At 36.7% G+C, this 23,830-nt stretch overlaps 1 protein-coding gene across 2 annotated transcripts in view; it reads left to right on the forward strand.

Moving 5' to 3' along the window:
• The window catches only part of LOC122644252 (protein FRA10AC1), a 92,892-nt gene extending 77,185 nt beyond the window's left edge, over window positions 1–15,707 (forward strand). Inside the window, exons 11-12 of one of the 2 annotated variants that reach the window (XM_043837890.1) lie at window positions 13,963–14,062; window positions 15,613–15,707. In XM_043837890.1, the coding sequence (XP_043693825.1) occupies window positions 13,963–14,048 (86 nt within the window). In that variant the 3' untranslated portion in view covers window positions 14,049–14,062; window positions 15,613–15,707. Of the gene's footprint in view, window positions 1–13,962; window positions 14,162–15,612 lie in introns of those variants that run through there. The other variant, XM_043837889.1, reaches the window with a different exon arrangement.
• The last annotated feature ends 8,123 nt before the right edge of the window (window positions 15,708–23,830 follow it).

Genomic DNA, 23,830 nt, shown 5'->3' on the forward strand with positions numbered 1-23,830 from the left:
TTATGCCTCTGTAGTTATTGCAATTCTGGATATCACCTTTGTTCTTATAAATCGGAACTACAATGCTTCTCCTCCACTCATCTGGCATTCTCTTTGTACGCAGAATCCTATTAAAGAATTTGGTTAGCCAAGACACCCCCCGAAGTCCTAAGCTCTTCCACACTTCAATTGGTATCTCATCCGGTCCCGATGTTTTACCTACCTTCATCTTTCGTAAGGACTCTTTAACTTCTGCCTCGCCAACTCGTTGTAGATGTCCATGACGTGTGTTGGCTTCAAGACTATTCCTCTCTGCTTCCGACACCAACCTATTAGTCATGGTAGCTCCATTTAGTAGGTTGTAGAAATATTCACCCCATCTCTTCATAATGTCCTCATCTCGTATTAGAACTCTACCATCATCGTTCTTAATGCATCGAACATGGTCCAAATCTCTGGTCTTCCTTTCCCTTATTTTAGCTATCCGATAAATTGTATTTTCCCCTTCCTTTGTATTAAGTTTTTCGTAGAGGTCATCATATTTCTTCGATCATGCTTTTCCCACAATCTTCCTAGCTTCTCTTCTGGCCGCATAATAACTCATTTTGTCCTTTGCCTCCTTAGTCCTTTGCCAAGTCTTAAAACGATCTTTCTTAGTCTTAGTGGCTGCTTGGACCTCGTCATCCCACCACCAAGTCTCTCTAGGGGCCAGACGCATACCTTTTGATATCCCTAGGACTTTTGTAGCAACTTTCTTAATACAAGTTGTCATATCACTCCACATCTCGTTGGTATCTCCCTCAAAATCCCACTTTCCCTGTAGAGTTACTTTATCGGTAAATGATTCTAGGAGAGCTCCTTGTAGTTGCCCCCATCTTATCTTAGGGCAAACCTGTTGCGCCTTCTTAGGGCACCTCATACCGAGGTACATATCCAAGACCACCAATCTATGTTGGGTGGTTAAGCTCTCTCCTGGTATAACCTTACAATCCTTACATAGAAGTCTGTCAGCCCTTCGAGTTAGGAAAAAATCTATTTGGTTTGCATGATGCCCACTCATGTAGGTAACTAAATGTTCATCTCTCTTTTTAAAAAATGTATTTGCAATGCACAGGTCAAACGCTATTGAGAAGTACGTTAAAAATGTGACAACAGTGCTGACAAATTACGATCGCGAGATAGGATCATTGCAGCGAGCCAACAATACCATTTTTTGAGTACGAAAAATACCCAAGAAAGACACTTTTGAGGTCCCGTGGAGCTAATTTATTAATGTCAAGCCATAGTTTTACAAAAAAAACTAGTCCAACAAAAAGCCCAGGGTTGTAAAGAAAAGAATGGAGAAGTAGGAAATACAACAAAAATAAGAGATTGACTGTGAAAAAACGGTGGAAGGCATGTGATTAAATAAGATAGCTAGCAGTTAAAATGGCATCCCACAAAAGGTCTTTGGAACATCCATATGAATTAGCAATGAGCAAGCAATCTCTGATAAATATCAATTTTTTCGTTTGCCACACCGTTCTGCTGAGTGGAATAGGAGCAACTAGTTTGATGAATAATGCAATGCGCAGAATAAAATAAAAAAATCATTCGTTAAGTGTACTCAAGATCATTGTTAGAACGATAAATTATGAAACTAACATCCAAGCAAGTTTTTATTTCATCCCAAAATTGTTTGAAAATAGATAGGAAGTCAAAACGATCTTTTAACAACTATAGCCAAATTAACCGAGAATGATCATCCACAAAGGTAACAAAATAAGATAAACCAAACCTAAAGGACTGACTCCTCGAAACATCTCGTGAAAGAAAGGAGGTGCGATGATGCTTACCAAGCACACAAGCCTCACACTCAATGCACGAAATAGTTTTGCAACTGGGAAGCATTTGTTGAATCTTATAGAGTGATAAGATTGTTGGAGGGTATGAGAAGGATGGATTATATTATCTTGATGATGGTTCCTTTTTATGACTGCTTTTATTACTCTTAGTGATGCTTCTCCTCTTTGTTGGCATTATCGAACGAGACACTTGTCTCTCTCCAAACTGCAACATCATCGCAATTGCAAATCTATTTCTCACATTGAGTGTGAAGTTTGTGAGCTTAACAAACATCATTATACTTCCTTCAAGAGATGTTTCTAGGATTCAATATTTGTTTTTAATGCATTCTGATATTTGAGATCCGTAATGAATTAAAAGTCTGTCTCTTTATTATTTTGTTATCTTTGTGGGCGATCATTCTCGATTGACTTTGTTGTATTTATTAAAAGATTGTTATATGTTATTTGTTTTCAAACATTTTCTAATGGAATGAAAAACTAAATTTGGTGTTTGATTCAAAACTCATTGTTTTGATAATGCTCTTGAATATACTCGACGTGTGATTTTGATATTTTGTTTAAGCATGATATTATTCGTCAGACTAGTTCTTATTTCCCTCAATACAATGGTGTCGTTGATCGGAAAAATCGACATTTATTGCAGATTCTTCGATTATTAGTATTATGAGTAATTTTTTGTTAGTTGGGGATTTCCATATCTTGTGGAAAATTAAAACTTTGTTTAAAGAAACTAGAAGGGAAAGTTCGCTACATCATTTATACAGACATTCTGACTATTAAATCTAGCTTTGCGGGCTAAGTTATGAGTGATGCTTATAGTGTTCCTTTCCATCTTAATACAAAATAAGCCCCGAGTTTTAATAAAAGATTGCAAATCATAGAGAACAGCAAATAACTCCTAGGGCCATGGGTGAGAAGTCAGGTCTGTCAGCCAGTGCCCCAGTTCTTTAGAGCCAGTCCAGATTTCCAGCTTCTTCAGCTTCTTCAGTCCTAACGATAATGCTTTTTTATATTACTTGTTTGATCCCCCTCGCTTCAGCTTCTTGGGCTGTACCTACAATTCCCTAGTTCATGGTAGCCATGACAAAATTCTTGTTAGATATTATTAGTTATTACAACTGCCCATCCTGCTTCTTTTGTGGTAGGATCAAAGATACCATCCGTATTGATGATGGTGCGATCATTTGGTCAATGGTTGGTTGGCTAAGGTAAAGGTGGTGAGAGGGTTTGGAGATTGTGTTCCCACTTAACAATTTGGGAGAGAAGATGGTGTGGGTTTGGCTTGATGTTATTGAAAATTAAATTATTTCTTGTAGTCCAAATGAAGTAAGATGTGATAGAAAAGGTAATAAGAATGTGGTTTTGGTCAAATTTGGTGAAGTGGGGGGCTGGTAATGATATCTTTGATCCATTGATAAATGCTTGTGTTGTGTATGGCTTCAGTTCAAAGGCCAAGGGATCCTACCAACCAGATGTGTTTGGAGAAGTTACAAGCCAAAAGGAGGTGCCAGTCAGATTCCTCTGCAGAATTATAAGGCCTGCAATGGTCATCAATATTAATGAAACATTTAATTTTGGAAAGACTGGGGAGGCCACCTTTCATAATTTTCCAAAGGAAAAGTTTGAATTTGGGAAGAGTTTTGACTTTCCTAATGGCTTTCCAAAATATTGAGTCATTGGAGGGTTGTAGGTTGTTTTTGAGGACACTTAGGTAAAGGGCGGCTGTTTTGGTAGTAAGGTTGCCAAAGTTAGTGATCGGTGTGAAGATTTGGTCTGGGTGGTGGGGAGGTGCCGAGGGGAATGTTGATGATGGTATCAGTTATGATTTTGGGAAGATAGAGAAGGTAAGGGGTTGGTTCCATTGCCTCTTATGTATTAAATCTGCAACATGGGTGTAGAGAGGGTGCGGAAATCATGAAAATTTGGTAACCATGGATCAGTCCAAATATTAATTGAAATGCCATCACCAACCCTCCGACAAATTTCTTAAAGTTTATATGTTGTAAATATAGTGGTAGTCGATGAGGTCATTAGGACTCTATCCTATCTGCATCTTTCTCTCTTATAACTATTGGTAACAACTTTGCTAATTTTGTCAAACCTAGTTCTCGGGGATTGCCTCAGGCCATAATAAGCCTAGTGAAACTTACATACTTTATGTGCATTGTCCCTCTAGGAACATACCTAGGTGGTTGCTCCATATAGACTTCTTCAAGTAAATCACTATACACAAATTCTTTCTTTATGGTCAAGCTGAAATAAAGGTGAGTCAAGATTAACAGCTGAGGACGGGCCTTGGCGCAATGGTAAGGTTGTTGCATTGTGACCTAGTGGCTGTGGGGGTAAGGTTGTGTACACTATTACCCTCCCTAGACCCCACAGTGGTGGCGGGAGCCTCATGCACTGGTAGTCCCCCAAGGGTAATAGTTAGAGCGCTAAGAATGCGAACAAAGTTCTAACGGGCCATTAGATAAAATGTCGCAAAGTGATCAACCCCATATGTTTTGGTGCATCTCCTAGCAACCAAGCGAGTTTTAAGCTGCTCAACAGAGCCAAAGTTTTACTTCATTCTATACAATTAACTACACTTCACAAGCTCTTTACCTGGAGGTAAATTAATAAGAGTCTATGTGTCACAATAATGCAGTGCATCTATTTTCATATCAATAGCCAATATCCACCCAGGATGAAATAAAGTTTATTAATAAGTTTATGGAATGAGTGCACAGATAAGGGCAAAGCAAATGTACGAGGGAAAGAAGGAAGATGTGAAATAGAAACAAACTGATCAATAGGATAAGCAACAAGGGATTTTTAAGCGCACGATCAGGTCCCTTACGACAAAATGTAAGTCAATGGTTGGATTGGAGGAGAAAGATTCCCAAACAAAGAGTCTAACTATGTAGAAGGTGGTAGAGAAGAACAACTGTAACCGGCAGAGATGGCTTGAGATAGCGTCAGGTAACTTGTAGTGGTGCTAATTGGGATGTAGATGGAGGATCTGCAATAGGAATGAATGCAGGAATGGGAGGAGTACTGAAAGATCAAGTTTTCAGGACATGACACTCAAAAAAATACAGAGTACATTTGTAAAACATGACAACAGTATTGAGAAATTGCAATCGTGAGGTACGATCTTTGCAACGAGCCAACGATACCATTTTTTGAGTCTGAGAATACCTAAGAAAGACAGTTTTAAGGGATCATGGAGATAATTTATTAATGGTAGGTCATAGTTATGGAAAAAAAACAAGCGCAACAAAAAACACGAGGTGGTAAAAAAAATAATGGATAAATAGGAAATACAATAGAAATAAGAGATTGATTGTGAAAAAAAAGAAAGACGGAAGGCATGTGATTAATAAGATAACTAGCAGTTAAAATGGTGTCATCCAAAAGGTCTTGGGAACATCCATATGAAATAGGAAATGAGCGAGCAATCTCCAATAAATATCGATAATTTCGTTCAGCCACACTGTTCTGTTGATGGGAATAGGAGCAACTAGTTTGATGAATAATGTAATGTGCATAACAAAATAAGGAAATCTTATGTTGAGTATACTCAAGAGCATTATTAGAATGAAAAATCTCTAAGCAAACATTGAGTTTTTATTTCATTCTAAAATTATTTGAAAATAGACAAGAAGTCAAAACGATCTTTTAACAAATATAGTCAAGTTAATCGAGAATGATCATCCACAAAGGTGACAAAATAAGATAAATCAGACCTGACTTGATACGACATGGACCCCAAATATCAGAACGGGTTAAAGAGAACAAAGACCGACTTTAGAAAACATCTCGTGAAGGAAAGGGGTTGCGATGATGTTTTCCAAGCTTACAAGCCTTGCACTCAATGTGCTAAATAAATTTACAATTGGGAACCATTTGCTGAATCTTAGAGAGCGACAAGATTGCTGAAAGGTATGAGAAGGATGGATTATACTATCTTGATGATGGTTCCTCTTCTACTACTGCTTCTGTTACTTCTGATGATAGTTGTCCTTTTTGTTGACATTATCGGGTGAGACATTTGTCTCTCTCCAAGCTTCAACATGGTCGCAGTTGCAAATCTATTTGTCACATTGAGTATGAAGTTTGTGAGCTTAACAAACATCATTATACTTCCTTCCTCCAAGAGATGTTTCTAGGATTCAATATTTGTTTTTTTTTTTATTACATTCTGATATTTGGGATCCATGACGAATGAAAAGTTTGACTCGTTTTTATTATTTAATTATCTTTGTGAGTGATCGTTCTCGATTAATTTTGTTGTATTTATTAAGAGTTTATTGTAAATTGTCTGTTTTTAAACATTTTCTAATAAAATGAAAAACTCAATTCGGTGTTTGATTCAAAATTTATCGTTTTGATAATGGTTTTGAATATACTCAATGTGAGATTTTGATATTTTGTTCCAAGTATGACATTATTCATCAAACTGGTTCATATTCCCCTCAACCATGGTTCGAGAACTCATGAGATCTCGCCGAGTTTCTCGGTTTCGTGAGATCCCGAGACGAGATCACTTACGGTTCCTAAAACTGCATTTTCTCGGCCGCGAGATATCGGTGATGTCTCGATGCAGATTTTTTGAGGTTTTTTTAGTTGAGAAAGTGCAATATCTCGCCAAGATCTCGGTATCGGGTCATACATGGATTTTACCCATTTTGAAAGCCCATTTTCACCCATATGCCCATTTTATTGAAAGAGAGAGCATGGACAGAACTCGAAAATCTCGATAGTTCTGTCCATGCTCTCTTAAGTCTCTAAACAAAGGGGAAAATAGCTCTCTCCCTCAAATTTCTTCCTCTTTCTTTCAATTCTTGGCTGGAATGCTTGGTTTGAAGTGATATTCAAGAGCCAAAGTGAAGATTCAACTCCAACAGTCCAAGAATCATCACCTATTTGTAGGATTTCAAAGGTATTTTCTAATTTCTCCCCCAATCTATTTTTTTTCAAAAAAAATTGTGTAATCTTTGTTAGATTCATGTGGTTTTAACATATGTTAAACATCTTTGCCCGATCTATCACTTGATGGAGTCGGATTTATTTTTCAGTTATTAAATTTTTGTATTATAATTTCTGAAAAAATAAATGATTTATATTTAAAAAAAAAATGAAAAAAATAGGATGAATAGTGATTGTTTGAAAATGATTTTCATATATGTTAAACTACTTGGGATGCTCTACAGTCCCATGGATTAATTTTTTATTTTCACCTATTAAAGAATTTATTTTATTTTTCAGATTTAATAAATATATTATAAAAATTAAAAATATATATATAATATTAAGAAAAAATGCTTATTGCTTATGAAAAATTATGTACAATATATGTACATAATATTCAACTTCAAATGGTGTCAAATACATCATTACATTATATTTTTCTTATACTTTAAGATATAAATATTTTAAAAAAAAATTTTAAAATATTATTTTTAATTAAGAAATAAATACTAGGGTTAGGGGATAAATAAGAGATAGTTATTTCATAGTTCTAGTTGCTTGGCATTACGTTTAAGAGTTATGAATAGCATACTTTAAGTTTTGAATACCTTACTTTAAGTGATCCATGGTTATTAATACATGCTTTTTTATATAACAGTGTAAAATATAAGACATTTTGTACACAATGTCTTATATAGCATGGCAACATGGAGTCCCCATGTCCGCAGACAAAAAGAAGTCCAAATGCAATTATTGTGGGAAGTTGCTATCTGGAGGAGCCACTAGGTTAAAGCAACACTTGTCTAGTACAGGCAAGGATGTTGCCTCATGCCCAAATGTTCCTATCCAAGTGAAAGTGGCAATGGCACAACACTTGAAAGGAGGAAGATTAAAGAAAGCTGAGAGGGAAAGAATGCAACAAGAGTTTGATGATGCAGTACTAGAGAGGACTGGTGTAGAGGTCCGTGGCGGAGATGATACTGACATTGGGCCTCCACCTGGTGAGTTTCAATCAGAGGCTGAATGGAGAATTTACCAATAGACTTTGGCTGAGAGTAGACAAAGTTTTCATTTTGAGAATATAAGAGCATATGAGCAAGCAAGAGGAGCTGGTGGATCTGGCTCAGCTGCACCAGTGCAAGAAGATGAGAGGAGGAAAAGCACTGGGACAAGAAATATACCACGACCCCAAACCCGACCACGAGTATAAGCTCCAGAGCCCATTTTTGAGCAGGATCCCACAACTTTTAGGCAACAAGATGCCTACCAGCCAACTATCCCGCAAATATTTGGTGGTAAACAAGAGGAAGCACAAAAAGCCTTCAGCAAGTTCATGCTTTACCATGGCATTCCAGCCAATGTAGCACAAGGAATATACTATAATGCATTCTTTGATGCTACAGGGAGGGCTGGTGCAGGATGGAAGGGACCTTCACCACATGAATTATACAATGTATATTTGCTTCAGGAGGTACAGGAGCTGAAAGATTACATTGATAGTTTGAATCCAATGTGGGAGACATATGGGGTTACTCTTATGGTTGATGGATGGACTGGATCTACTAGACTATCCATCATAAATTTCATGGTGAGTTGCAATGGAAAGACTGTATTCTTGAAGTCCATCGATGCATCAAATAATGTAAAGGATGCATCATACTTGTATAAGAAGTTGAAGCAAGTGGTGGAGGAGGTAGGACCAAGGAACGTTATCCAAATTGTGACAGATAACGGTTTCAACTTTAAAAAGGCTAGAGAGAAGTTGATGAATAAGAAGAGTAAGAGGATCCGGCTCTTTTGGACCCTATGTGCAACCCATTCTATTGATTTAATATTGAAGGACATGGGGAAAAAGACTTTGGTGGCGGGTGTGGTAAATAGGGCAAGACAAGCGACAACTTTTGTGTATAACCATTCTTATGCTTTAGCCTTATTGAGGGAGAAATGCAATGGAGATTTAGTGAGGCCTGGTGTCACTCGATTTGCCACCAATGACATTGCATTGAAGAGCTTTCAGACTAAGGCGATAGGTCTGAGGTCTATGTTTGCAAGTGAAAAATGGTTTGGTTGACAAGGTTCTAAGTCAGAAGATGCAAAGGCAGCACAACAAACCATTGCAAGTGATGGATTTTGGAAGGACTTTGGGAAACTGGTTGCCATATTAGAGCCAGTGGTGGCAGTACTGAGGATGGTTGATACAGAGAAGAAGTCTACCTTGACCCACATTTATGCTGCCATCCAAAAAATGAAGGAAATGGTTAGAGCTGCTATACCTCGAAGTGCAAAGTCCTACACTAACATCATTGATGAGCGGTGGGAGAAGCACTTGAGTCATCCATTGCATAAAGCTGGTGAGTTCAACATACTTTACACTTTAAATGTTATAACTTTTTTACATTTACATATTCAAAACCCAAAGGCATTAAGTCACTAACAAATCATATTTGTGGGTCTACTTTACCAGCATACTATTTGAATCCAAAGTATCACTACTCCTATGATCTTGGGCTAGACATAAAATTGTTAGAGGCAGTTCAAGCTGTTACTGAGAAGTTAGAGCTCAATCCAAAGACACAGTCTGCTTGCAATGATGAGGTGAGAGTATAGGACTTTGGTACTTTGGTAGTTAATTTATGAATGTAATTACTAAATAGGAAATACTAATGCCTCAAATTGAAAATAGATCAAATACTTCAGAGGGGCCTCAACAAGTTTCGGTCGACAAGCTGCAGTGGAGGGTAGACAAAAGTCAGACCCTGGTAGGTTGCATGATATTACATTTACGAATTATAATTTATCTCTTTAGAATGTACATATTCTTACTATTCTATATTTGTAATGCAGCCGACTGGTGGGTGCTTTATGGTACAAGTTCACCCAATCTGAGAAAGGTAGCAGTGAGAGTGCTCTCACAAACTTGTTCATCCTCCAGATGTAAGCGCAACTGGAGTACATTCTCATTGATACATTCAAAGAGGTGGAACAGGTTGGGTAGCGAACGACTGGAGCAGCTTGTGTATGTGCACTACAATATGAGATTAAGGATGTGGTACATACGTGAAGGAATTGAGGCCAATGATAAAGAACCTATTGAACTATCCAACATTTTCCAAGAGGACTTTGATGACGATGAGGATCCCCTATTCCAGTGGGTGAGGGATCGTGGTACACCTGATATGGATCAGCCTGGAGGTAGGCCCGATCCCACCATTGCGTCTGTAACCGGCATTGATGTTAAGGATTATATGTCGTCGCCAGAGGGGCATGCACATGCAGAGTCACCGAAACCTTTTGAGCCCGCTGTAGGAAGTCCTGCTGATGATGATGATGGTGGTGGTGATGACAGTGGTGATGGTGATGATGGTGATGGTGATGGTGGTGGTGGTGGTGCTAGTAGTGGTGGTGGTGGCATGCAGAGTGGCGGTTATTATGATGATCGTCATGAGGGGATGCGCGAGCAGTACCAGTATGAGGTGGGAACGCAGGGGGACCCTGTGCGTTTCACCAGTGAGTCTCAGTTTACGCATGCCACTCAAGATCAAGACCATGGTGGCCACATACAAAAGAAAGAAGGGTCGCCAACACTCACATCAGTTAGATGCTTAGGGTGATGACAGCAGTATGAACACCATGCTTGCAAGTTTCGGAAGCATGAGTATAGATACTACTAGTGAGCATCAGTCATGGCAATCATCTCAGCATCATCATGGCTATGACTATGGCCAGGAGAGCACCGGTTCTGATTATAATGCCTATGGTCAGTATGGGCAGTCAGCAGCTGAGTATGACAGTCAAAGCTCTGGGTCAGGTTTTGGGTACATATTCCCAGTCCCAAACCAGCCATACATGCCTCAAACTCAATATGACAGTAGCAGTGGATCTTACACCTCATACCAACAGCCTCCCATGTACCCTAAGATAGGGAGATTGGTATATGTTGATCAGAAGACTTATATGGCAGCTGTGTCACTCTATGTGCAACACTACAGCAATTCCATGACATGGGAATTCTTTGTGGATCAATATGGGGATGAATTAGTTGCTCAATCAAATTTTATGTAACAAATTCAGTGAACATTGATGTAATGTACTTTTTATTTAAATGTTTTGATTGATATATACTAATTAGAATGTTTTGATTACTAATTTGCTAAGTTTTACTAAATTATATGTAGAGTAGGTTGTTTTAGACTTTTAGTACGACTGACGGCCTACCAACCTGTGGTCCAAAGTAAAACTCATATTTGGACTTGTTTTTTGGCCCATTGTGGTTAAATGGCCTGAAATAGGTTGGATATCAAGTTTCAGACCCAAAATATGTGTAAAACCCACCAAGTTGGGGATCCGAGTAAAAAAAAAAAAAATTTGCACCAACTCGCCGAGATCTCGGCTCGACTCGGTTTCTGGCTTGGCTGGGATGCCACCGAGACCCGAGTCTTAGAACCTTGCCCTCAACAATATGGTGTCACTGAACAAAAAAATTGACATTTATTTGAGATTCTTCAATCATTATCATTTCATGTGAAAGTCCATAAAATTTATTGGGGACGTCATTTTAACTATATGTATTCTCATATACCCTCTTCTAATTTTCAAAATCAATCACTCGTTTCAGTTATTTTTCCTAGTTCTCCGTTATTTTATTTACCACCTTGGATTTTTTGTTGCCCTTGTTTTATTTATGATCTTTTCCCTAACATTGATAAATTGTCTCCTCGTGTAATTAAAGGTATTTTTCTTAGGTACTTATATACTCAAAAAGTTTACCAATGCTATAATCCTATTTCTCGCCGACAATTTGTCAGTGTGGATGTTACCTTTAAAAATATTTCGTATTTTTCTGACGAGGGTCGTGTATCAGAAGTTGCGTCATTTAGTTCTCCTATTCCTGCATTCATCCCTCTTACATTTTCTCTAACTGTTATCTTGACTTGCCTTTATTTCAAGTTGATATCAAGAATGCCTTATTGTATGGTGACGTACTTGAAGAAATTTATATGTCAACCTCCTGGGTATGTTGCTTAGGGGGAGAATGCACAAAAAAATGTGTAAGCTTTACAAAGCCAATTATGACCTGAAGCAGTCCTCGAGATCTTGGTTTGACAAATTTAGCAAAGTTGTTACTAGTAATGGGTTTACATAGTGCTACTCTGATTATTGTGTGTTTGTTCATCGCCAAGATTCTAAGGTGATAGTCTTGGTTGTTTATGTTGATGACATAGTCATCTCTGGTAGTTATTTAGAGGTTTACAACATCATTTTCAAATGAAGGATTTGAGTACTCTCAGATATTATCTGGGAATTGAAGTTTGCAATTAGAAGTTTTTTGTCTGTCTCAGGGAATATTGTCCTAGATTTTTTTTTCAAAGACTGATATGCTAGGTTTTAAACCTGTAGATATCCCCATGGATCCTCATCTCAAACTGCGATCTTGTTAGGATAAGGAGTTTGTGAACGGTAGTAGTATAGAAGATTGGTTGGTAAACTCATTTATCGCATTGTCACAAGACTTTATATATCCTTTGTTTTTAGTGTTATCGGTCAGTTCATGGAAGCCTAAGCAAGCTCATTGGGAGGCAGTCCGTCATATTACTGAGATATCATGAGGGTGCTCTAGGAAAAGGTCTTATTTAAAATGCTCATAATATATTGACATTATTGGTTATTCTGATGTTGATTGGGCTGGAGCAAAAAGTAATAGAAGGTTAATTGTTGGTTATTATACATTTTTTGTGGTAATTTAGTTACTTGGAGGAGTAAGAAATATACTATAGTGGCTAGTTCTAGTGCTGAAGCCGAGTACTGTTATGGCTCATACTAGAACATGTTATTGTGGTTAAAGTCACCTCTTCAAGAGTTTGGTGTTCCAATTAAGAAGCCTATTGATATGTATTGTGATAATCAGGATGCTATTTTTATTGCTGCATTCTTGTTTTTTATGAACGGACCTAGCATATTGAAGTCGATTGTCATTTTGTATGGGGATGTAGTGATTCAGGCTGCCTTTCTTCAAGGGTATTCCAAGCTGGGCATGGGTGATACATATGCTCCAATTTGAGGGGGAGTGTTAAAACTATTACAATAGGGGGTGTTTTATGAATGTTTTTCTATCTGCTTCTTTGTCTCCCATCATTTCTCCTCGCCTCTTTTCTTTTCCAGTGCAGATATTGGTTAGTTCGATTCTGTTACTGTCACAAGGTTGGTTGACAAAGGTTTTAAGTATCGGTAACTATCATATCATATTGGCAGACACGTATCGGTGTATCAATATGATACTTACCGATATGATACTTAATTTTCAAAAAGGTTTGTATCAACCGATGTGGGACCAATATTGTCTGATACAGTCCAATACAGTTAAGATACACTTGATACGCCTACTTTAAACCTGCAAAACAGATACTGTGAGTGAGATACGGAACTGAGAGCAGCTGAAGGTTTTGGAAACTTGTTTTTCTGTTCAATTTGAGTTGGATTAAATCATATAACATAAAAAAAACAACCATAATCGTCACCATTTCAACAAGTTTTGGGGTCCTAAAGTGCTCAAAACAGTTCTTTTTTTTTTTTTTTTATGGTGTCATGCATCACTAGATTTAGTAAAAAAGATTCAAATCTTTGCATCAAGTTGATATATATTTACATATTGCATAATAAGGTGTTTCATGCTTCGAAATCATGAGCACATCCATACATTTCTTGACTATTATGCTGCAGTATTTTATTGGTCTCGTTTTCTTTTTGTGCTGATTTGCATAGTTGGCCATTTTAAACACCAAGCTGAAGCTGATTTTCAAATTAAGACATGTTTTCAATTCATGTGTTGTTTGTTCTGAGTTGGTCCTGATCTTAGTATAATATGTAATATTCTTCTGACTAATCTTCATACCTTGTAGCGAAGTTTCTGGTGCCATGTTTTTTGTGGTCTTTATGTTGTCTCTAGTTAAAGAATGGGTTCGAAAATACAACCTAGTTTTGTGTAAAGATGAGTTTGGAGTAACGAACTCAACCTTTTCTTATAGTTGCATTGATTGGTGGTTACACAATCACTTTTTAAAAACAGTTTACAAATTTACCATTCTAAGTGGATTTCTAGAATGTAGATCCATAGATGCCTTTTTCTGGTCTTCTTTCTGTTTTCTATCAGTCAATTAAGCTTACATATTTGAAGTGGTGGTATCAGGGAAAAAGGCTCCAACTTCGACAGATGATCATAAGACCGACGATGATGAAAATTTTGACGAGTTTCTTGAAGGAATGTTTCCCTGATTTTAGCTTTAATGGTATGTGTCATCTGAAAATATGTACCCTCTATGCTCAAAGCAGATCTATGTAAAATACAAATTCTCCTAATGATTATTGCAGTTCAATAGTTGGGAAAAGTTGGAGCAGCTAAGAAAAATGTCACCCCAGATGCTGGGCTTCTAATTAGTGGGAAATTATGTGGTATATGAGCTCATGTAAAAAGGGCGTATTCATTGCACGAGGTTTCTGCCATTGTGACCTAGTGGTCGCAGGTTTCTAGTTGAGAAACACCCTCTCTGCAAAGCAGGGGTAAGACCTTTACCGTTGCGCCGAAGTCCGCCCTATATATGTGAGAACTCATGTAACTCAGCGTATTGGTTGAGACCATAATCAGAAATTAGCAGAGACAGGATAGAGCACATGGCATCCAGTGGCAGTAATGTTCTTAATGAACTGTGGTCAACACATTTTTTTATATTATCATTCAGGGTCTTTAAAACCCTTCCGGACCTAACAAACTGGAAAAGAGGCTGTTTCAGTGTTTCTTTCCACTGATTTTATTTTCCAGTTCTGGGGTAGCTTGGGGCCTTGAGAGATGAGACCCATGTTTAGTGCATGGTATCGGAACGGGTATCGATCAACTTGGTAAACGATACGGTATCAGATTGGTATCAGCAAGGATCGGACAAAGTTGCTCCTGATTCTCCTTTAAAAATAAGTTTTTTGACCAATTTACCCCTTATCCGAACCGTGTCACTGATACTTTAGAACCATGTTTAGACCGGACAGAAAAAGGGGGTTGGCGGTCCGACCATCCGGTTTTGATATCTATGAGATCTTTATCTTCTCTGATAGCAAGGTTGGAATGGAGATTCGGTGGTATAGACAGTTGAAGCAGGTGTCTTAGCAGTGGGTGGCATGCTCAAGTGCAGCCAGTGGATATTTTGTGGTTTTTCTCGGCCCTGTCCCGAGTCTGCCAGGAGGAAAATGGTTTATTGATCCTCAATCTGAATCCTTACTAGTGGATCCCCTTCACTAAAGAATCTTCACAAATTGGCCAGCTTCTTGTGTAGAAATATGGAGAGTTCCTCTGCACTTACATGTTATGTGCCAACACCTGTTCCATTTTCTTCCATTTTAAGGGTGAAGGGTATATATGGAAGCAAAAGGGACCGATATTGACACCAGACGTGTGTGTAGATAAACGTACATGCAGAGGATCCACTTTCGAAATTTGACAAGCCATTAAAATAACCTAATTTTGAGAGATTTTTCAACATATTTTTTGGTTGTTCTGAGATTATCTGATTAGTGAATCCGAATGTCTGTTTCCCCAAATGTCCTTCCATGTTGCCATGGAAGAAAAAGGACAATGTAATGAAACCGTATGTAAAAAAGTGTCGCTCATTTTGCACGCGGCTATGTCTGTCCGCAGGTACACACTGCACGCTACGCGACCGATTAGCGTTCTTTTTCCCTGGTTTTAATTAGAGAAATAAAGAGAAGCAAACCTTGTCCTTGATAATCTGCCCCCTCTCTATGTGGAGGAGCTGCCTAATGATTTGATAAATTCAGGTGTTTTACAGAGGTTTGGATGGTAATTGGGCAGGTTGAATGGGTTTTACTGAAGTCAAGGATAATTGGGTACTCAATTGTACCTGAGACTAGCCCATTATATTTGTGGTCTGGTAAGCTCAAGCTCATTGAGTTGAATTAAGGATGGCCAACCTTATGGGGCTTCATCTGGTACTCCTTTTTCATGGCTAACATCTAAGCTCTGTCATTCCCATGGTGGAATACCTTTGAAATACAAACCTACATGTCTGGAAATGTGAATATGATGTTCTGAAGTGAAGCTGCACGAGGATTTAACTAGTAAGTACCAACACGATGGATATGGAGGTTCCGGCCAGAAACAGTGATGGCCTCGATTCGATTGAGTCTTTAACTCAACTAAATGGTTTCTGATATATTAGTCGGTGATGACACAATTAAAAAACTATGAGAAAAAGAACACATATTGGTGCTAAAATATATGTTATTTCACATAATCTCTCATGAGTCTATCGCTCTTCTCCCCATTTTGAAAAGATAGATTCATCCCCTTATTTTGAGGAAAAATAGACATATAAGAGTGCTTGCATAAGCTACACTCTCGGCCAGAAAACTACTTTTCTTTTTTTTATTAAATATTAAATGATCCACTCTTGAACAGATTGGTCGTAAGGTACCCTAGTTCTGAGTTCTGACCCAATCAGGGCCCATAAACTTTTTATTTATTTATTTCTTTTTTTGTAAACCTTTTGACAAGGATGCTTGTTGTTGATAAGGGTCAAGTTGAATTCCATTTATGTCTAGGTTAGGGTACAGTCTTGTAGGATTTCAGTTGGACTTTTAGGAACAGTTAGTTGAGGGAAAGCTGGAAGTTGTTGTTGGGTAGCCATCATCAAGAACTTAATTTGTGTTATTAGATTGGTTGGTAGGGTGAATGGGGTCTCTCAATAATGTCTTCCTTGGTGGGTCCTCTCCTCACGCAGGTTGGCTGTTATGATGCATTAATGGATGATGTTTCAGAGTCTCAACCTCACCGTTGCCCTGTCGGGTACAAAATTAGGAAACAAAAGTCATTTCCGATGTCAAATTATCAAAATTGGGGTACTTGCAATGCAAATCAAGAAGAGTTTTAGGTCAAAGATAAACCCATCCTGTTGCTCTACTCTTCAAATAATAGAAGGTTAGTTCTCCTTGTGGGGTTTTGGCAGTGGGGAGAGGAATCAAGGTTTTAGGTATCGGTATTGGATCACCTGTATTTGTATTGATATCTGATCTATATTGATATTGATATTTGGTTGATGACAGAGGATAAAAGTGTCAAAATAAGGTATAATATCAGTATGTTTGAGGGAAAAACTGTCTGATATTGTTAGTATAGACTACTACTAGTATACTATCAGTATCTTTGTGCGTGCGTGCGTGCATGCATATGTGTGTGTGTGTATATAGACGGAATCCGTTGATTCTTGTACAATAATCCAAAAAACTAGATCAAACAAAAAAAAAAATGGGTAATAAAAATGAATTTTTTTTTCTTTTCCATTCTCCCTCATTTTCACCTTCTCTGAGTAGAAATAAATAGGTTGCAAACACCATGAAAAATGGACATTTCGTTTCTATTTTGTTATTTCCAAAAACAGCACAAGCATTTGTGACACTTCTAAAGAAGGATAAGGCTTTTCTTCTTTGGGATTTTCCACCAATTAGTTTTTGTATTGTTGCTTATAAGATTATGTCTAAATTATTGACTACTAGGTTTCAAAATATTTTAGCGGAGATCATCTCTCTTTACCAATCTGCTTTTATCAAGGGCAAACATATTTCCCATATTATTCCGCGATTAAGAGAACTTATTAGTTGGAAAGTTGGACATAGTTTGGCTACTCTTCTCCAAGTTTTAATTTCCACTTATATTTTAGTCTTATTTTACGGATTCCTCTAGCTATTATTGTGCATCATAATTTTCTCTTTTGCTCATTTGCAAAGAATTGAGAATCTATTTGGCATGTTTTCATCTCATGTCCTTTTTCAAAATGAATTTGAGCCACATGCCATTTCAAAATTTCCTTAAGAATTTCTTTAGAGATTTTGATTGGTCTAAAAGGGAATAGGGTAACTTTCTTTCAATCGTTGATATTTCTTGTTATTTTCTTTGGAATTCTAGAAATCAGTGTATTAATCCTTCTTCCAATCACAGATTTAAATGTGTGGGAGTTTCGGTATGATCATATGGATGCATCTATTTCTTCTTCACCACCTTCACTGTCTCAATGTTTTCACGATTATATGTGATGGGAGTTTTATAACGAATTCTAAGGAAGCTGGTTGGGCATTTATTTGTGATTACAAAAACGATTTTGATTTTACAATTCTTGATTTTAGTTTTATAGGGAGCGGACAAGAGTCCGAGGCCATAGCCATTCTCAGTAGATTGCAAAGAGCAAAGGAGCTAGGCACCACAGATATCAACACTACAAATGTCTAGTTGTTTGTTTGAAGTGGTTATTGGCTTTGGGAAATCTCTTCACTTTATTGTGGGACTATCTGTGAAATGACCATCTCATCCCTGTTTTTCCTATCGTTTAGCGGAGCTGGACGATCCAACTCCCGCCACGGCTGGACAAGAGCCAGGTCCAGTTTGAGGGTAGCCAATTTGTGCACGAAATAGTCAAGGTTAGGATCAACTCAAATCCATCCTCTAGGGAAAAGCTGGACTATGCACCAGATTACGACCCTTTTATATTATGATTGTACCACAAAAGTAAGATCTGGCCAAGATTGATCTTACATCTTTTGGTCCAGACCATAATGAAGGCTACCCAATTGAGTAAGACAATTTATGGTAATCAATTTCTTAAACATCTCATCATCCTTCTCATTAGTACGTAGTGGGGTTTTATTTGGGGGCCCATGATAGCCCATTTCAATCTTGGTGCCAATATAAGCTATTTTCAAGATGGGCTGGGCTGGGCTGGATTTGAGACAAAGATGAAATTGGGAAATTCGAATGGTTGCAAGGGAAATGTGGGAAGTGAAGGGTATTTGTATCACTTATAAAATATATTTTACTTCTTAAAGAAATATTTGTATTTTCCTTAATCATCAAACACAAAAAATGACTTTTCCCGTAAAATATATTTCATTTCCTAGAGAAATATTTGCATTAATTTCTCCTGCAATGAAACAGAGTCGAAGGGAATTCCTCCATTCTATCTTCTACGTGTACACGTACTTAATCATAGCCATTGATATTTATCCAATCTAATTACATCGGTCAGTTCGGACCTTGATCCACTCATCTTGATCATGGATAGATCACGGGTCCATAAGCAGTGACAATTGCTCTATGAAGACTCACTTTTGTTATGGCTCCGATCCGACGTGTTGATCTGATGGATGTATATTTCTTCCTACTACCACCATCACCACCACCACCACCACCACTACCACCAACAAATATGAAATGCTACAGCTTGTGAGAAGGGTTAGTCAAAAGGAAGATACACCTACCATAGGGTCCACAAAATTAATATACGATGGGGGGGGACCTCAAATGTCGTAGTCTTTGTCTCCCAAATAGAACTTTAATTATCTAATAATGTTTCTCTCTGGTGCCATTTATAACTAAAAACTGGTGTATGTGAAGTATTTGGTTTATGTCTCAAACGTCTTTTATTATTATGGATTTATTCAATTATGTCAATTTGGGCTTTTTTTTTTTATCTTTCTTCATGGCTTAGTGCTCCTTTTTCTATTATGGTCGGTCACTTTTAAGCCCAATTAACTTCCAATCGTTCTCAATCGCCACATCACAAATATATAAAAACCAAATCTCTCTCTCTCTCTCTCTCTCTCTCTCTCTGCTTCCCATGGAACTTTTGTAACTTTGGTTTTTCTCTTTGTGTAAACCATGTTTCATGCATCCTAGTTGGAGATCATGACACCTTACGTGGGTATCTTAAATCATTAAGATGATCTGTAAATCAATGTCGTGGACTTTGGTCTAATGGTTGGAATTTGGTTGAACCATTCGGATCTCTAAAGTAAGGTCTAGTGTAATTACGAGGAAGAAATTAAGCAAACAATTATACACAATATGAGGAATTTAACGTGGTTTAACATGAATGTCTATACCCACACAAGAGAATCAAAAATTTTCATTAATCTCTACCTCACAATGTGATATCATGTTTAGGGTTTTTCCCACAAAGAAGGAAACCTTAAAAACCTAATTTTCACATAATTATAATTTAACCCTCGTACATATAATAGACTACAAACCCGATCCAAACATATATAAACCCAATAATAATTATGTGGATCACCACAGAATACAAGACATAAAACCCAACAGAGCTCGCAAATGGAGAATGTAGGGTTCATCAATAGGGATGGAGAGGAGAGAGAGTATTAGAATGAGAGAGATAGAGATAGAGAGCGTTGCAATAGCCTATGCTGCTTGCTTAGAGAGACTTTGCCTAAATAAATAAAAGGAAAAAGAATGTTGCCTAGTAACATTCCACAGTGCATACCCTCTCACATGAGGCAATGAAATGATCACCATGCCTCCTTCCCCTTGGATGCCCATGCACGTGCGTTCCCATTGGCCCCACATTATCGCAGGGGCTACGTAACTTGGAAATAAATCCCTTCCCATAAATAAATAAAGATTCTATGTTTTATGCGAGGATCCTAAATAAAAACAATCATATTAGCTAGTTGATCCAGTCATTTTGGTTACTGGATTACCGGATTGATTCGGGTATCCCATTTGGTCATAGAACACAAACTTGTTAGCAATTTCCAGATCAGATAGGAAGGTCATAATCTTTGCGCATGGGAAAAAAACAAAAAAAAAAAAGAAAGGAAAGAAAGTGAAATCAAATCAAATATTAAAATAAATTTTTTTGTAATCATCACCTCTCACTTGATAGTTTGATTAACCCCCAAACATACCAAATTTAACTATTAAATTTCACTTTACTTTTAAAAATAAAACTTCTCTAATTTTAAAAGTAAAATAAATTTTTTATATTTTAAATTATATTTACTAAAAATGTTATGAATTTAAGTAGATTACACAATCATGATTATAAATTTTCTTTTTTTTTTTTCAAAAATAATTTAACTTCACTTTACTTTCTTTTACTTTCAACCATACAAAGCTTACCTAAACCCCTCACCAAAAAGAGGGTCGGGTCGATGAGATCCGAATTCCAAACCAAAATGGTTCCACCTTAGAAACCTACCAAGCCAACCATTGCCTTGATCTTGTCATATATACCTAACCTAACTAATTAATGGTCCAAATGTAGACTTTCCTGAGCCATCCGATTTAACAGTTTCACCAACGGCCATGATCAATAGCATTTGGAAGCTTTTCAACCAAACATTTATGGATCTTGGCACCATCTTACATGTATCATCGCTTAAAGACCACTAATTTCGGGCCTCTCAGTACAATAAAAGAGACCCAAAAGAACAAAACAAAAGGATCGAATCAATTCAATTTCCATAACTAGAATTATAAAGAAGAGCCTAGAAAGATTATAAAATTACAACATCAAATCAATCAATAACAAATCAACCAATGAAAAGGTGCCAAGTGGACGGCGATGAAGATATCGATTTATACAAAATCAACCATCATGATTGGATTAAAACTTGACATGAAGAGACAATTTTTTAACATCACCATCTCATAGAGAGGGGTCCTCCACCACATAGAAAAAAAAGGAGGGCATAGTCATAGTGGTGGGCATCAAGTGGGTTTTTAGTTTTTTTTTAAATATTTCTTTTGTTTTTTTCTTTCAAAAACTTTATCCTCTTGAAGCTAAGATCAAAGGTTAGTTGACATAGACTATTGGGGAGATGCAAAGTTTTCAAATCCCTTCTTACATGTCTTTATCCCATAAAGATGCGACTAATGGATGTGGAAATATTAAGTGTGTATGTACATGTGGATTGATGTTAGGACCAGTGTTTCTTTCATGCCTTCGTCTTTACGCTTTGAAGGTGAAATCATAGATGTTGAGAAGGGTTGTACCTTGATTCAATTGCATGGAAGAGACTAGAAGAGAAGCTTTACATTTGTCAAAAATGGATTGGTCCACTTTGAACATGATTCGACCGGTTCATTTGGTTTCAAGATTAAACCATTTTCTCACTTTTTTTGTGGCCAAAATTTCTTTCCAAATTGCAATAAGTCAAAAAATTTCTCCTTAATGGGCACATCTATTTTTGTCACGTAGAAGAATGATATTGAAAACCTAAGGAAATTGTCTGAAGAGAATTGATGATGATGTTTCAAACCTTAGTATCAAATTTCAATCACTGACCTTCCCATCTGATTTCATTTTAAACTCTTTCCTATCCTCGTGGTAGTCTCAGGATTTTCTTGTTTAATTTCTTATTTTACCATTTGGCCAACTCTAATTGATCATAAAATTGGTATACGAGCAAGGGGGACCTTAGGGTTTACTGTCCATAAAATTTCAGCCTCATCTAACATGCCACCTAGGAGATCTAAGTGTCTATTAAGGAAATTCTATCTTTAACATCATTTGTAGGAAAACTGTCTTTATTTAAAATTGACTCATAAAGTAGACAAAGCATTTTAAGTTAATATTGAAAAAAGGATTAACAAAGGTCAAATATGGTAGCACGTAGTTTATATGGAAAAAAAAAAAAAAAGATTATAGATTTGTCAATTAGAGCACTATAACTTCTATTGAACAAAAAACTGTATCAGAAATCTGACGATTCTAACCATGAAGGTCCACAAATTTAACCTAAGGGGATAGGTCAATTAGCAAAGATCAACACCTCACAATTAAGAGGTCTCATGAGTTCAACTCCCTTTATGCCTACCTATACAAATACAAAAACCAATATTCGGATTCATATGACGCTAAGCACCTCTTGTATGCTATAGACCACACCACAGGAAACATAACAATATACATATTGTTGAATTTTGGATTTATAGTTCATTATTTGATAAATGAAGTTAAACTAAAATCCTTATGGTTCCATTTCGTGGCAAGGAAAATATAAGGAAGAGAAGTGAAATCAAATTATAACTAAAATAGAAACTTTCACAATTATTATGTAATGGGTCTGTCTAACAAATAAAAGAAGTTAAATTGAAATCCTTATGGCTCCATTTCATTGCAAGGGAAGTAAAATCAAATTATAACTAAAATAGAAACTTTCGTAATTATTATCTAACTAATAGAAATTATTGTAATTTTTTTCCTAATATTATTTTAATTGATTCCCAAGCATTCTAAATCTAGTTATTAAATTTTACTATATTTTTGCGACTGAATTCCTTGATTTTAAGAAGGAAAATAAAGATTTTATTTGGCAAAAATAATTATCATATGTAGTAAAAGTTTAAGATAGTTAGATAAGAGAAAATTTCTATTTTCTTTTTTAAATTGATTTTATTTCGCTTTCCTTCCCTTTACTTGTAACTGAGGTAATGTGGGTGAAGTTGCGTCGATTTCTTGGGCATAAAAACTTTGGTATATTATGTCAATCTCAAAGATAATAGATTCCCACCAATGGTTAGTGCACTAGATATCTTGGTCTATTCTATTAAATTCTTCATTATTCCAATCGAGGAATATCTCGACTGAGGTCATAGGACTTTATGGGTTTGAGGGCTTTCCTAATTCAAACACCACCTAATAAATGGAGGATCATGACAAATAGAGGGATGGATTGCCATAACCAATTAAATACACAAAACACCAGCATAATTTATTTTATTTGTTATCATTTAATTATTAAAAAATAAATTTCTTTCCCGTCACTATGCCTAGTGAAATATAATGTGTTACTATTTGTCACGTAGCAGCACATGAGTTAGTTCATATGATAGAAGACCAGGTAAGTATCTCATTGGTAAAATTTTTAACTTAAAATGAGTAGAGGAAGTAGCTAAAATTATAAAAGATGTCATTTTGTATTTTATATTTATCTACATTTGATGGCATTTTAGTATTTTTAGTAAACCTTTAAATGAGGTATGGTCCCTTCCCAATTGAGCTACACTTTAGAATTACATTTGTATAAAAATTTGTATAGATGGTTGGGACAAATATTAAACACATGTTGATAAATACATTATATGTGGGTTGAGGTATGAGTGCCCCAAGAATCAAGTGGGTTCCATGGAAGAATAAATACATTTTATTCGCACTATATCTTTGATGCATCTATTCATATTGTAGTTTTTCTTCATA

This window comes from Telopea speciosissima, chromosome 10 (assembly GCF_018873765.1).
Source record: "Telopea speciosissima isolate NSW1024214 ecotype Mountain lineage chromosome 10, Tspe_v1, whole genome shotgun sequence".
NCBI classification, from domain to species: domain Eukaryota; kingdom Viridiplantae; phylum Streptophyta; class Magnoliopsida; order Proteales; family Proteaceae; genus Telopea; species Telopea speciosissima.